At 30.9% G+C, this 13,925-nt stretch overlaps 1 protein-coding gene across 1 annotated transcript; it reads left to right on the top strand.

The window, feature by feature from the left end:
• Positions 1-91: 91 nt before the first annotated feature.
• Positions 92-11,705, top strand: LOC127720434 (cyclin-L1-like). The gene is made up of 11 exons (XM_052227025.1): positions 92-311; positions 1,909-1,983; positions 2,268-2,377; positions 2,763-2,883; positions 3,211-3,275; positions 7,602-7,701; positions 8,332-8,436; positions 8,823-8,943; positions 9,507-9,615; positions 10,020-10,070; positions 10,545-11,705. Exons 1-11 carry the CDS (start codon positions 108-110, stop codon positions 10,930-10,932), a joined length of 1,449 nt encoding a protein of 482 aa, XP_052082985.1. The 5' UTR covers positions 92-107; the 3' UTR covers positions 10,933-11,705.
• Positions 11,706-13,925: the final 2,220 nt, after the last annotated feature.

Raw genomic sequence — 13,925 nt, 5'->3', positions numbered from 1 at the left:
TGAAATACAGAAAATTTAATACTGCAATTTTGAAAATAATTGTTAATGGATTATTTACATTATGACCTCATTTTTATTATTGCGCATACGAAGAAAACACGTTCAAGATGGCGGAAGAGAAGCCAAATCCTCTCACAATTAGAGATTTTAGTAAAGTCATTCTCACACTAGAAACTGTTCTAATTCCAGACGACAAACTTTCACCTACACCATCCCTCCAAGATGGCCTTGATTCAGATACAGAAATGGACTTGCGTATCCTAGGTTGTGAGCTCATACAGTCATCGGGAGTTCTTCTCAAACTTCCACAGGTTCGTCGCCATTTTGAACACTAAAAAGACAAAGATTTATGCCTTTAACATGATAGGAATAAGTTTTAACTAGTGGATTATACCGTATTGGTCATTTAATCCACCATACTGAGATAGAGCTCAGTCTTATCCCTTTCAATACTCAATCTTGAGGCCTGTTGCCACAAATAATTTGTCTCCGAAAAGACCAGTTGGATACAATAACATTTCTTCAGAATTCACAATCAATCTTGAATAATATCAAATGAAGTTCCTGATCCTAAAGTCAAAATTGGTACAACTTGTCGCTTAGTACTGGTATTTTCTTCTTATGGTATGACGTTGTTCACTGTAATTTTGCGGTACTTTAGAATACCGTATTTGTTTTGGCGTAGATTCAGAATTGAGCCATTTGAGGATCTATATTCCCCTTAGTCCAAATAATTATGTCATCTTGAAAGGCTATTATATTTTTTTTCTTTGACGCCTTACATCGACGTCATAACGCCGAACTCATATTTTCAGTTGGACTTTGAGAGGGAATTTACTGCTTTATTAAAACGTTTAGCTGAATTCTCCTTGAGATGCTTCATTTTAGGAGTATAAAATATATTTTTGAGTAAACTTGGTAAAATTTGACGGACCTAAATTTCCAGATAATATAAAACAAAGGTTCCGGAAATTCGGGTCTGTCAAATTTTACCAAGTTAGGTGCAAAAATTTATTTTATACTCTCCTAAAAAGAAATCAGATAAACGTTTTAAAAAAAAGCAGTAGATGATTGTCCACCTCGGATGGAATTCTAACTTATTTTATTATTACTGTAGGGATTTATTGGAAATATTTTGCACAAACAAACACGTAAAAGGAAAGAAATTTTATAAATGCAAAAATTTTTAGCCTTCAATGAAAATTTTATGGCTAAATTGGGTCTCAAAGTTGAGAGCAAAATATGCTCTCAAAGTCGAACCGAAAATGGTGGCTTCAGCATTATGACGTCGCAGGAAGGCGTTGAAGCAAAAATTTAAAATAGCCTTCCAAGACGTTATTTGGACTATATTCCCCTACAATTTGAGCTGCAAATTTATTTGTACTAATTGCTTCTCCTTCCCCATTGTAGTAAAACCATATAGATATAAATGAAATCGTGCACATTATAATGCATATACCCATCTATTTGAACTTAAGCTTTGCTGAGTACTCATTGGTGACATAGGCTACTAAACTGTAGCTCTTATGTGGATGGTTCCTAAGATATATTTTTACTAGTCTATTAGCTACAGATTATTCCTATGTTAAAATGTAAGAATTGCAACCCAGGTTCAGGTCGCACTTATTTCCAAATATTAGTAATTACTCCTTGTTTTTCACCTGTGCATAGCTCTCCAAATTTTTAGGATAATGCATACTGTTTTATGTTTTAATATTCATTTCCTTTACATTTTCATCTATTGATATCCTTTTGTTTGTCTCCTATTTTGTTTGAAGTTATTTTGAATCTTGTCGTTTGATGTTTGAAAGGTCCTGTGGTAATTTGATTTGTCAGATTTTTTAGTCGAAATACTTCTACATTTTAACAAACAATATTTCTTATGTTTATATCTGTATTATATTTTAGGTTGCAATGGCTACTGGTCAAGTTTTATTCCAGAGATTCTACTACTCTAAATCTTTTGTCAAGCACAATATGGAGGTAAGCTTGTTGGTCTTTTTGGAAGCTTTTCACCTGAGACGTGAGGATGATGTTACAGTAGTTATAAGCTTGTAAATAATATATGTTTATTTGTTCTTTGTTGTTACATCTTTTGCTGATGGTGACAATAAAATGAGTTGGAAACATTAAAAAACATAAGAATTTGAGTACTCTTGTGTTTGTTAATACCAATTTCAATACAACAAACTTTAATAAAAAATTTGTATGGAAACCAAGATTGTTTGTTGTTTGGTTTGTTTATTTTGAATTTATATCTTTTGCAGGTACTTGCAATGGCATGTATAAACCTGGCAGCTAAAATAGAAGAATCTCCCAGGAGAATCAGAGATGTAATCAATGTGTTTCATCATGTCAAGCAGATGAGAAAGCAAAAGTATGTAGAATCTTTCCAAGAAGTGCTGGAGTCAGTGCTCAAAATAGTTCGACATGAACATGCCTCCTGGAAATGTTAATTCTGGTCCAGAATTTAATCATTTGATCTAAAAAAAAATGAATTTGGCAACATACACTCTCAATTGCAGATTTTCCTTTCACTAAGAATTGTATTCCTGAAGTTACTTTTGAACATTTTCCATTTCAAGATAAATGTTTTCCAACAGAATATTTCATTTCAATTGTTATTCATTAGAGAAAGTTATTAAATAATGAACATTCAGTTTGAATTTACTTCAGTCCCTTTTGAAAAGCTGCGGTTCAACAACCTATAGAAAAAAACAAAGAGAAGATATCATATGTCGAATGCTATTGTTTTCTTTCAGAACTATTGTTCCTTTGATATTGGACCAAAATTACATCAATCTAAAGAATCAAGTCATCAAAGCAGAACGCCGTGTATTGAAAGAGTTAGGGTTCAGTGTCCATGTCAAGCATCCACACAAGGTAAATATAAATTTATCATTCTTTATTCTGCTATAATGTATTAATTATGCATTGGCAACAACAGTAAACATTTGAATATTGTTTGAAATTTCATTTTGAATTGAAAATTGTTGCCTTTGTCATAAAAATGAGTTTACTTAGTTGTCGATTTAATCCTTTTACCTTTCAGAAAACAAAACATGAATTTTTCACTAATAACTTACAACTTTCAGACTAGACATCAAAACAGTTGCCACAACATTGGAGGAAAGTAGAATGGCCAAATCAGGTTGTAGCCAATAGTAACCGTTGTCTCATTTATTGTATTGTCTAACTTTTATTTTTCAGGTGATTGTGGTCTATCTCCAAGTGTTGGAGTGTGAACAAAACCAAAAACTGGTGCAGTGTGCATGGTAGGTATCTTTATTAGAATTGTAAGATTATCTAACGAACAGTTTTTGATGGTAGTGTCAGAAATACACAAACAAACTACTGCTAACTCATTCTTCATGCATTCTAGGTATCACTGAGTCTAGTGAAGAATAATTTGATATTTAAAATATGGTTTTCTATACCAAAAGCCTTAAGAAATATTTTTGGGGAGTCTCTTTTTTTTTTTAAGTTTGTATGATGTAAAAAATCTTGCCTTCCTATAGTTTATATTTGAAGTTTAACCAAAATGTTTATGTAGGTTGAAAGTGGTCATGCAATTCTTAAGAATTCTCCTGCCCAATATTTAGAGCTCTCAATATTAAGAATCCTCAATTTTTATATGTATTTACTTGTCTATTGTCTCTGGTTTTGTCTTCATGATTGTTCTCTGGATTACCATTTCTGATTATAGTTCTGATATCTTCCACTTGTTGTATACTATCTCTTTCAGTCAAAATTTAATTTCAATGAAAAGCGTTTTCAGATATGTGATGCAATGTTTCACAATGTAAAAACTTATCATAACGTGATTTCCCATATAGTCATTGGGATCTGCCTTTAGTTCTATATGAGTCTCGCTAATTCTCAGACCAAATATTAACTAATATAGATGTTTGTCTATCCCACTTTCCTTTTTTTATGCCCCCGCCGTAGCAGAGGGGGCATTAAGTTTTACCCTTATCCGTCTGAGTACGTCCCAAAGTTGGTTTCCATTCTCTAACTTTAGTTTGCTTCAACCAAATGTTATGAAAGTTAAACAAAATGCTTATTACCACAAAACACTGATCAAGTACAAATTTGGGTAGCGTCACTTTTACCGTTCTTCAGTTTTGTCCCTTTATAACTTTATATGATATGCAAGCAGGGGCATCATCTGTGTCCCATGGACACATTCCCCATTTATCTGATTTGATTTCCCCATTTACATTATTAGTTTGGCACTACCATCAATCAACAGTTATTTTCTCATAATATCTGTAAGTTGTTTGACCTTTACAATAGTTTATCATGGTTAATAAACACATCCTGACGTCCATGCTGAAAAGTTATCTATTTCAGAAATTTTGAATGTAAACATAGTACAAATAATTTATAACTGGAAAAACAGAATTAATACCTCAAGTCTTATTTTTATATTGTACATTAAGTAAGTTTCAGAGATCCTTATAAACGAAAAATTGTATTGCTTGTATTACACATTTAAGCATACTGACCCTGTGTCATTTAATTGCTGTTTAAAATGTTTGAAAATTGTAAATTCTTATTTTAAATTTATTTAGCCCATGATTAAATGCACATAATTCTTCAAAATATCTCCTTGAAAAAGTAATAATTTACCCTAGTCTCATTTGTTCATGGAAATATGAGAGAAACATGTGTAATTACAAACTACATGAATCACCAGCTTAGATGGTCCATAGCCCTAAAGAAATGTCCAGCAAAACAAAATGTATCATTTTGGTCCATTTAAAAAAATGGGATCACCAAAATTCAAATGATATAGAATATTCGGAACCTAACAAAGGGAGTTCATATTCAAATTAGGGTAAGTTAGAATCTCTTTCTTGTAAGGCACATCATAATACTATCATCATGTTTAACAGTATACAAAGATATATTATTTTTCATTCATTGTACATTTTTGTATTTGTAAGTTTTCATGATGAAATTGTTAAGATTTTATATTTTCCTTCAAGAAATTGGATTTGGTGTACCTCAACTTTAGAATTAACTAAAAATAATCACATGAAATATGATTTCAAATCCATGATTCCATTTAACCTTTCCCTTATCCATTTTCTTGATTGAAAATTCTAATCTATTCATCTGCAAAATATCATATTTGAAATTTTTAAATTGTAAGGGCTTTCCATTTCTAATTCTTTATTTTAAAGACAAAAATAAATTTTATATGGATTAAATTGTGTGAAACCAATTGACCCTGTGGTCCTGTTTTCTTCTGAAATTTCTGCCTTTCATACAGAATCTCTGAATTCTTGAAAACAAGCAGACTTTTTTTAATAACAATGTTTTAAAGATTTAGAATTAAAAATGGATTAGTCTTCATCAGGACTTTCATGTGACAGTATGGAACTTGTTTTCAGTTTAGATATCACAATATACACAGAAGCTAAATTTGTTAAACTTGACACATGTTTTGGGAAAAATGGTTATGTTTTTTGGTATGAAAAATAGACATATCCCAAACAATGCATTTGCTGTAATTGCACAGACAGGATAATTGTTTTCTCTATTGAAAATAAGCTCCACATTTTGACATTTAAGTCATGGATTTTCTAGAAGTTCAGAATTACATTCTACGGGAAAGCAGGTCATGCTGTGTTATGGCCATTGGTGTGTTTCACAACTTTTCATTATCAATTTCTGAATGGATAGAAAATTCCTTGCTGGTGTTAGTCTTTGTAAGTTCCAATATTGTCACTCGACCTTTGCAAGGCATATTTATTGAATACTTTTCTGTTTTTTATACATTACAAAATGAAATATGTTTTATTATCGTCTTCGTCTTTTTATTTTGTTTTTGTTGTAAAGAGCTTCATTTTGGGAATGAAGCATACAGTGTAAAGAATTTTGTATTAATTCTGTATTTTTCCTTTTTGCCTACCCCAGATTAGGTGGGTAAAGTCTGTGTCTTGAAATGAATGCACCATCCTCTGGCAACAGAACCCATCTGACTCAACGACGATGAAACAACGAACAGCATGGAACCAGCATCATTGGGAACCAGTGACAAATATGGAGTTGTGTTTTGAGAGTGTCTAAAGGTTTACCAGTAATGGGCACTCAATAAATTCATGTTTCAAAAGAGTTGGTTTTAAAAAATGAACTTGTTGTTTTGTTAATGAAAAGATTTGAAAACTTTGTAACTCAGATATTATGAATGAACGGTGAAAATGATAGAAAAAAAATGTAGCAAAATAAACAGTTTAATAAAGTAAACTGCATGAACATGGAAAGCAAATTATGTAATAATAGAAAATAAGTTGACTTGTTCAAATATTTTGATGAAGTTCTGAACTTGCTAACTATATAAGATTGTTTTACAGCAGTGAATTCTTAGGAGGAAAGTTTGGAATGACAATGCAATACTTGTAAACAACAAACAATACAATACAGGAGGCAGAAGAGGCAATTGAATTCATAAGATCGAAAGGACAGAGGAATATGTTGTGCATTTTTATGTTTTATATAATTATTATTTAATTTTCAAATTTCCAGTGCAGTACTAATAGCTGGATCCAGTATCAAAATGGTTGGTATATAAATAGTTGTAGAAATATTTAGCCATACATTGGTTCGTTTTGTATTGTATTGTTCAAGATTTAAAAAATATCAAGTAATTCATTATTTAGAATCGTGTTAACACAAGATAGTTGAACATATTCATTGTGTTGTGTTTTTCTCTACCATTTATAAAATTATTATACATACACATTGAAGTCATGTTTGACCTTTTATTTTATCTTTTTTTTCAATTGATGCTTAACTATAAATTGATAGAATTCGTTCAAAAGAGAAAAGTTTTTATTTTAACTTCTTTTTGAGATTGGTGTAATGTAAGGGAACTTAAATGTACAAAAATCATGACACGATGGATATACAGTAAAATATTTGTATATATACAGAACTTATACATGTATATATACAAAAACATGTTTTATAATGGTACTTTGTTTGATATATTTGTATGTGAAGCTAGATTAAATTATATTTCTGTTTGCTTTAACCTTGACTGTCTCTCTTCAATTTTTCACTTCCATATAAGCAAAATCCAACATAAAACTGCTGGTAAAAAAATCTCAAATTTATAGCCAGTACTGTTTTTGGTGGATGGGTGATAGACAAACAGAACTTGTATTGAAAACAATCATGAACACTTAAAACATAGTGCCATTAGTGGATTCAGAAGACGCTATAGGATGCTACAGATGTGGATATCTTGGAATTACATCATATTTATAGCTGTTATATTCAACACAACCAGAAACACAGACAATGATTTAAACAGTATTGAAAACTTTCAGTGAACTTTGTGGATAATATTTTCATGGAATAACAAGGATAAAACTGTCCGAAAAATATGATCTTGCATGTACATGGAATCAATGATTGACCGTTTTATAAAATCAATATGTATGTATTCAAAACTATAGTTATGTATACTGGTTTTAACCATGATGATAGAAAAAGATATGCTTTACAATTTCACCATATTATATTTAAATTTATGTGTGATAAAAAGTTGAGACTTTATAAATATTTATGATGTTATCTTTTCTTCACAGGAACTACATGAATGACAGTTTTAGGACTAATGTTTTTGTAAGATTTCTTCCAGAAAGTATAGCTTGTGCCTGTATATACTTAGCTGCTAGACAATTGCAGGTAGGATCTTTATTTTGCTCAATGATTTTGTATGTTGGTGTATATGAGAAATGGTAATAAATTTTGAGCATTTACATTTGAATCAAAAGCAGAATTAGATCATTGATAAAGTGATTAAAATCTCAATTAGGAATATATACTTTCATATGAATATATTGAGATTTGAGGTATACAATACTTCTAGTAGACAATGACACAAATACCAGGACATCTAGTAGGCAACATAGTCTCCCACCAATAGACAGGTGTCTTACTGTACATAGATATGTGGAACTATTGAATAGTTCAGAGTCTACAAAAGTGATGAATAAATTTGACCGACACCATAATCACCTAAAACACAAAATAATCCAAAACGTAAAGATATAACATATGACATATGCACAAAAATTGGCTGGTTAAAATACCTAAAATCTCTCTAATCTCAACATTTTTCAATCATAAATTTCTAAAAAAAATATACAATAAAAACAAGTACAGGAAAAGCGCTCCACTCTAAATTAACAGTATAATAGACAACAAAAACACAAAATAACAATTTACACTATGTAAAGTATGCATGATGTAAGCTCAAAGTACTAAAAATGGTGATAAGAAATATTGACCTACATGTTTTCCTTGGTATTACAGATTGCTCTTCCAGATAGACCGTCGTGGTATTCCATATTTAATGTACGAGAAGATGACATTCAGGAAATATGTCTTACAATATTACGTCTCTATGCTCGTCAAAGAGTAAGTATTTAAATTAAGAAACTAAAACATATAAAAAATTGTTACAAGGTAATGGTTTTCCCTGCTCATACAATAGTCTCCCTGTCTGCAATGTTAACCTATGATATACATAATATTTCCCTGATATATAAAAATTTCCTTTATTATAAAAAAAATTTGAAGTCAATCTCTATTTTCTTTGAAACTATTTAAGAATTGGGCATAGCTATCATAATTTCATTGTTTGTTTAGAGTTTTTAAAGAAGAGCACTCCAACTTCCTCCCTCATTAAAAACTGACCGCTGCGAAATAGCACATTAGTGCTGAAAAGTGACATTAAAAACCAATCAATCCATTAAGCTTTTATAATATTTTAAGTTTAAAATATACATTTTTCAATTTTGTAGCCAAATGTAGAAGAACTTGGGGCCAAAGTAATGGAAGCCAAAAGAATACAGATGGAAAACAAGAAAAAATCAAAAGGAATGACATCAGATTATGGAACTCCAAACTCAACATCTAGAGCTAGTAAGTCTACTTATCTAATTAAACCCAGTTTGGTTTCATACAAAGTATCATATAGGCTGGTACTGAACAATGTTGTTAAAAGTAATGATTGACTCAACAATAAAAATTATAGTAAAGAGGATCAACAGAGAAAAGGGTGGACATATGTATTTGTAAGGTATTTACATTGTAACTTGTTCAAGGGGCAACATTTATGATGTTGATTACAAAGGTGAAATCTTGGATAACCAGTTCAAGAATAATAAAAAAATACTTTATTAAATCTACCTTGCTTACAACTGGTATAGTCCAATATGAAATGGAAATTGGAGAAAAGATCAAATAATTTACAATTAAGTTAAGGATAATATGAGCAATTTTTCTGGATCAGTAGTTTGAAAGTTAGAGAATAAGATGGTCAAATTTGAGTCATAGCTCCAATAAAATATTGCACTTCAAATATATACAACATCTTAAGTCTGAAATAATTCTCTTTAAGCAGTCAAAAAATAATGCTTTGCAAAGTGTAATATTTTGATTATGAATATTTCCCTTTCTGTAGAAACATATTTGTTCTGTTACAGATTCACCAAAGAATGTTAGTCCAAACCCCACGTTACTAGGGAGTATCAAACAGTTGAAGTTAAAGAAAGAAAAAGATGATAATACAAGGAAACCTGATGGAGGCCTTATGTAAGTCTAATTGACTGAAAAACGTTGTCTTTTGATTTTCAGGAACTTGTAACATTTGTTCAATAGAGAGATTTAAAGTTGGAATCAAAATCGAGTCATTCCATTACCTATGAAGTCAGCATATGTCAAGCCAAACAAGAGAAAGTCAAACTTCCAGTTATAAACAATTTCAAATAAGCCTGTACTTTCATGGAAAAAAACTTTTTTGTTAGGAAAAAATTTAATTGATAGCTAGTTAAGATTGTAACATTAATACAGCTACATCAGCAGTAAGTGGAAACAATGACCTTTTCAATGTGCTTTTGGTTTTGGATCAATTGTCAAATTGAAAGTGAATAATAACATTATAACTTTAAATTACAAATGTGAACAAGGTTGGTATTGATTTATATTTCTTCTTTCAGTAAAAATGGCAACAAAAGGAGAAGAAGTCATTCATTTTCACCGGATAAGAGGTATTTATATGTATTTATTGGTATTTTGTGATATTTTAAGTTTGGTTTATTTCTGTGACTTAATATTTTTCTCATATTTCTAAATGCAAAATTAAACTGCACATAACACAGCTGGTTTCCTCACAGATATTAGCAGTCTGTAATAGAAAAAGGTCAGGGGAATAAAAAAAAAATGAGGGATTTTTTTGGTGATCTGCCAATGCAGATGTTAGATTTATCATTTGATATACAAAAAATAAGATCACCAATAAGACAACTATCCCAGAGTTCATATGCCTAAGATGTAAGCAATTATAGGTCACCATACTGTTCTAACAATGAGCAAAACCCATACCGTTGGCAAACAAAGTCAGTCTAGCTTTAAAAAATACTAAGATATGTTTTTCATAATGTTCTTGAATTTGTAAAATTGCTGAACTTTACTTCTGAATAGCTTAATCTTCAGATTATTTAACCAAACTTATTATATTTAAGGTCATCTGGTAGTAGCCTTAGTCCACCCAGGAGTCCTATTTCTAAAAAGAAGAAGCATAAAGACATTGACTCTCGTAGAATTAAGAAGGAAAATGCTGATTATTATAAAGGTTCAAAACTCTCTCACAAAAGAAAGAAACAAATGTCAAGGTCTTTTAGTAGATCTTTGAGTAGGTCACCAGAAAGACTGTATAATAAATCTAGTCATTATAAAAAGTATTACAAAGACAAATATGATCACAAGGATCACTACAATGACTATAAAGACAGGAATGATTACAAGGATAAAGATCGGTATGAGTACTCGCCTGACTCTAGGTACGTCAAAAGGCATAGGAATGGTCACCGCAGCTCTTCCCCTGAACGATATGATAGATACCGTCGATAATTATTGTTTCTTCAAATCTGTGATAATGGTGCAAAATTGTAAAGAATTGAATATATTAAACTATGTCTTTCTTATGTGGAATTTATTTGTAAGAATCAATTGAATCATTGTGAAGATTGATATTAAAGTGCTGTAGATATTTATTTTAATATGTACATTGAAAATTATTTTATGTTGAAAGGGATCAATACTTGTGTGCAAAAGAGCATTGTGTGATATGGAAAACATGTGCAAGTGTAAAGAGACTGCAAGGGGATAGTGTTGTATTTGTTATGGTTGTTTTGATAATGCAATGATGTATGTAAAAAGTGTATAAATGTGAGTTGTGACAAATGTGTAGATGATGAAAGAAATGAAGAAGTGATTTATAGTTGCAGTTTTCCCCATGAGAAATTTTTGTATGAAAGATGTCCATATAAAGGTTGAAAGACTTAAACATATTGAATAGTACTTAAAAGAAGAAAAAAATTAACTAAACATTTTTATAGTTCTAGAACCAGATAAAAATTGTAGTAAGAAAAAATTCTGAAGATCTAAAAAAAAATACACCTATATATATATTTAAGATGAAAATCTGTTTTAAATTTTGTAATGAAGTGTGTAACTGATTCTCAATTTGTTTCCATATGATTAATATAGTTTGCAAACATGTGTTTAACATACTTCATGTACACTTATTTGGGTATTATTACTTCAATCTCAGGGTATCATACCACATCTGTAATTAAAGATCTGAATCATGATAACAATTCAAAATAAATATTGAAATAAAATATGTTAGTCATTTATTAGTGGAATTACATGTTAATATTAAGCTGTCTCATACTGACGATGGAAATAATCCTGTAAAAGTGCAATTATTGTCAAGTTCTGTCAGCCTTGATTAATAGGATCTAGGTTAAAATTTTAATTGCTCACTTTTGACAACATTTTCTAGTTCTTTAGTCATGTGTTGGGCATTTCTCTTTGTTTATGTACTTTGTGTTTGCCTATCAAAGTTTCTAACGAAGTTTAGAATTCAGTGGGCCTAGTAGAATTAATTTAGCTACAAAAGGGTGTAGGCTTTAAAATTATATGCATTGATGCTTCTGACTAGCAAAAAGCATTTGTTAATTTAAGTTGAACAATTTTTGGTCCATATACAAGTGCTATGGTGCTTTGGTGTATGAATTGTTGCACTATTCAAGCATTTCGCTGTCAGGCAGCTATGAATAACAAATTTAAAACTTGTATACAAAAAAAAATTATAAAATAATATTTGTCTGTTTCAACTACATTGTGCAGGATGTTTTGCTTTGATTGTTAACTTTCATAATACATCTTCTGACCCCACCAGTATCCTTTGTGAATAGGTATTCAAAGATTTATTGAATTGTACATAAAAAATCTACTACTACGCTGTACTGTCATGACTTTGCCAGTTGAAATCTACATGTATCTTGGCCTGAATTCTTATATTGGGATCATTTAAAATTGTATTTGATGACAAGGTATTTCACTGGAAAACATACCTTGCTAATACTTAATTTCAAGTTTCTTGGAACTGTAGAATAGAAAAGAACAGGACATACTAGTATAAACAAAAATATTTGACATGGCATCAGGGCTTCCAAAATTATTTTTAGCCAGCCGGACATTTTATATATTATCCCGATTTTAATCCCTTAAGACTAAATAAACAAAAGGCAATTATGCCTTTTATGGTAATCAGTTGCTGAGTTGGCCATCCCAATGATTGACATTAAAAAAAACGATATTTAACTTTCTTTGATTCAAATTCGAAGTTCTGACAGAAACTGTTAAATTGGCAGTGCATCATTCGAAGTGTGCAACATCAGCGTACTTATATCTGCCTAAGACTCTTTATATGTGCAAAATAACATTGTCAAAAACTTTTCTTTCGTTTTTATACCGGATGTTATCTTGACAATGGTAAAACATGGACCAGAGACGGATACGTAAATTCCGTGTACGTTTGCAAAGCGTGAATGAGTGGAAGTAGCTCTTTCTACGTTATTTCTTCAAGAAAATATTCGAAATAAACGTGAGATAAAGGTATCAATGACAATTTAAGCATTTTTTGAAGAAATTAGGATGCATAATCAAATTTCACACATGCGCACACGTGTACTAGTTCAAACAGAGACATGTCTCTAGGTTCAAACAACGTGGTTATGACGATTTTTCATTTTCACCTTTTGAATTTTTTCATCAAATCATATTTGTAAACGTATTTCTGATAATTTATATCTTTTTGGCTAAATTAATTAGATGCAAACCGCTGAAATGTAAGAAAATAACTTTGAAAAGACCGATCAATGTCCAGTTCAAAATAGTTTACCTGTGACGTGAACAGGTAAATTTCAGCTGTTTGACAACTAATTAGCCTTGATTAAAATGAGAAGGCATTAAAGTAGGGGTTGTTTTGATAGTACTTAATGATCATGTCACTTTTATAACCGGAAATGTGTGGCTGTTAAAGGAAAAACGTTGGGTCAAAAAGATTGCGAATTATGTTAAAATGACCGTCTCTTAAAGCCTTGAAAACTAAAACGTAGATGACCGTTTCATGCTTTGCCCAGCTGGACTTTAACCGGACATTATACAAATGTCCGGCATATATGACCATTTTGGAAGCCTTGCATGGCATACAGCATTGATAAAAGATGACCACAATATACTGCTAAAACACATCTATTAAAATGATGCTTTTGTCTCTCCTCGACAGTAAATAAGCCAGACTTAGGTATGCTGTGTCAGCAGCGTTAACAATTTGTTAAAGTTTGTGATTAGGTCAGTTTAAAGGGAATCACTTATGAAAAGTCAATGACATTAGGATGCTGTTGTATAAGCATTGGCACATATCATTTCTATGGAGATTATTTGGCCCTGCCCCCTGGGACATATCTCAGACAACAGCTAATATATAGATAACTGCTCAACCAATCATAATGAAATTTTGCAAACTGTTTATCTTCATTTTGTGAACAATT

Source organism: Mytilus californianus, unplaced genomic scaffold, assembly GCF_021869535.1.
Source record: "Mytilus californianus isolate M0D057914Y unplaced genomic scaffold, xbMytCali1.0.p SCAF_11, whole genome shotgun sequence".
NCBI lineage: Eukaryota > Metazoa > Mollusca > Bivalvia > Mytilida > Mytilidae > Mytilus > Mytilus californianus.
Note: the sequence above shows the minus strand (reverse complement) of the source record. Positions and strands in the feature narration are given on the sequence as shown.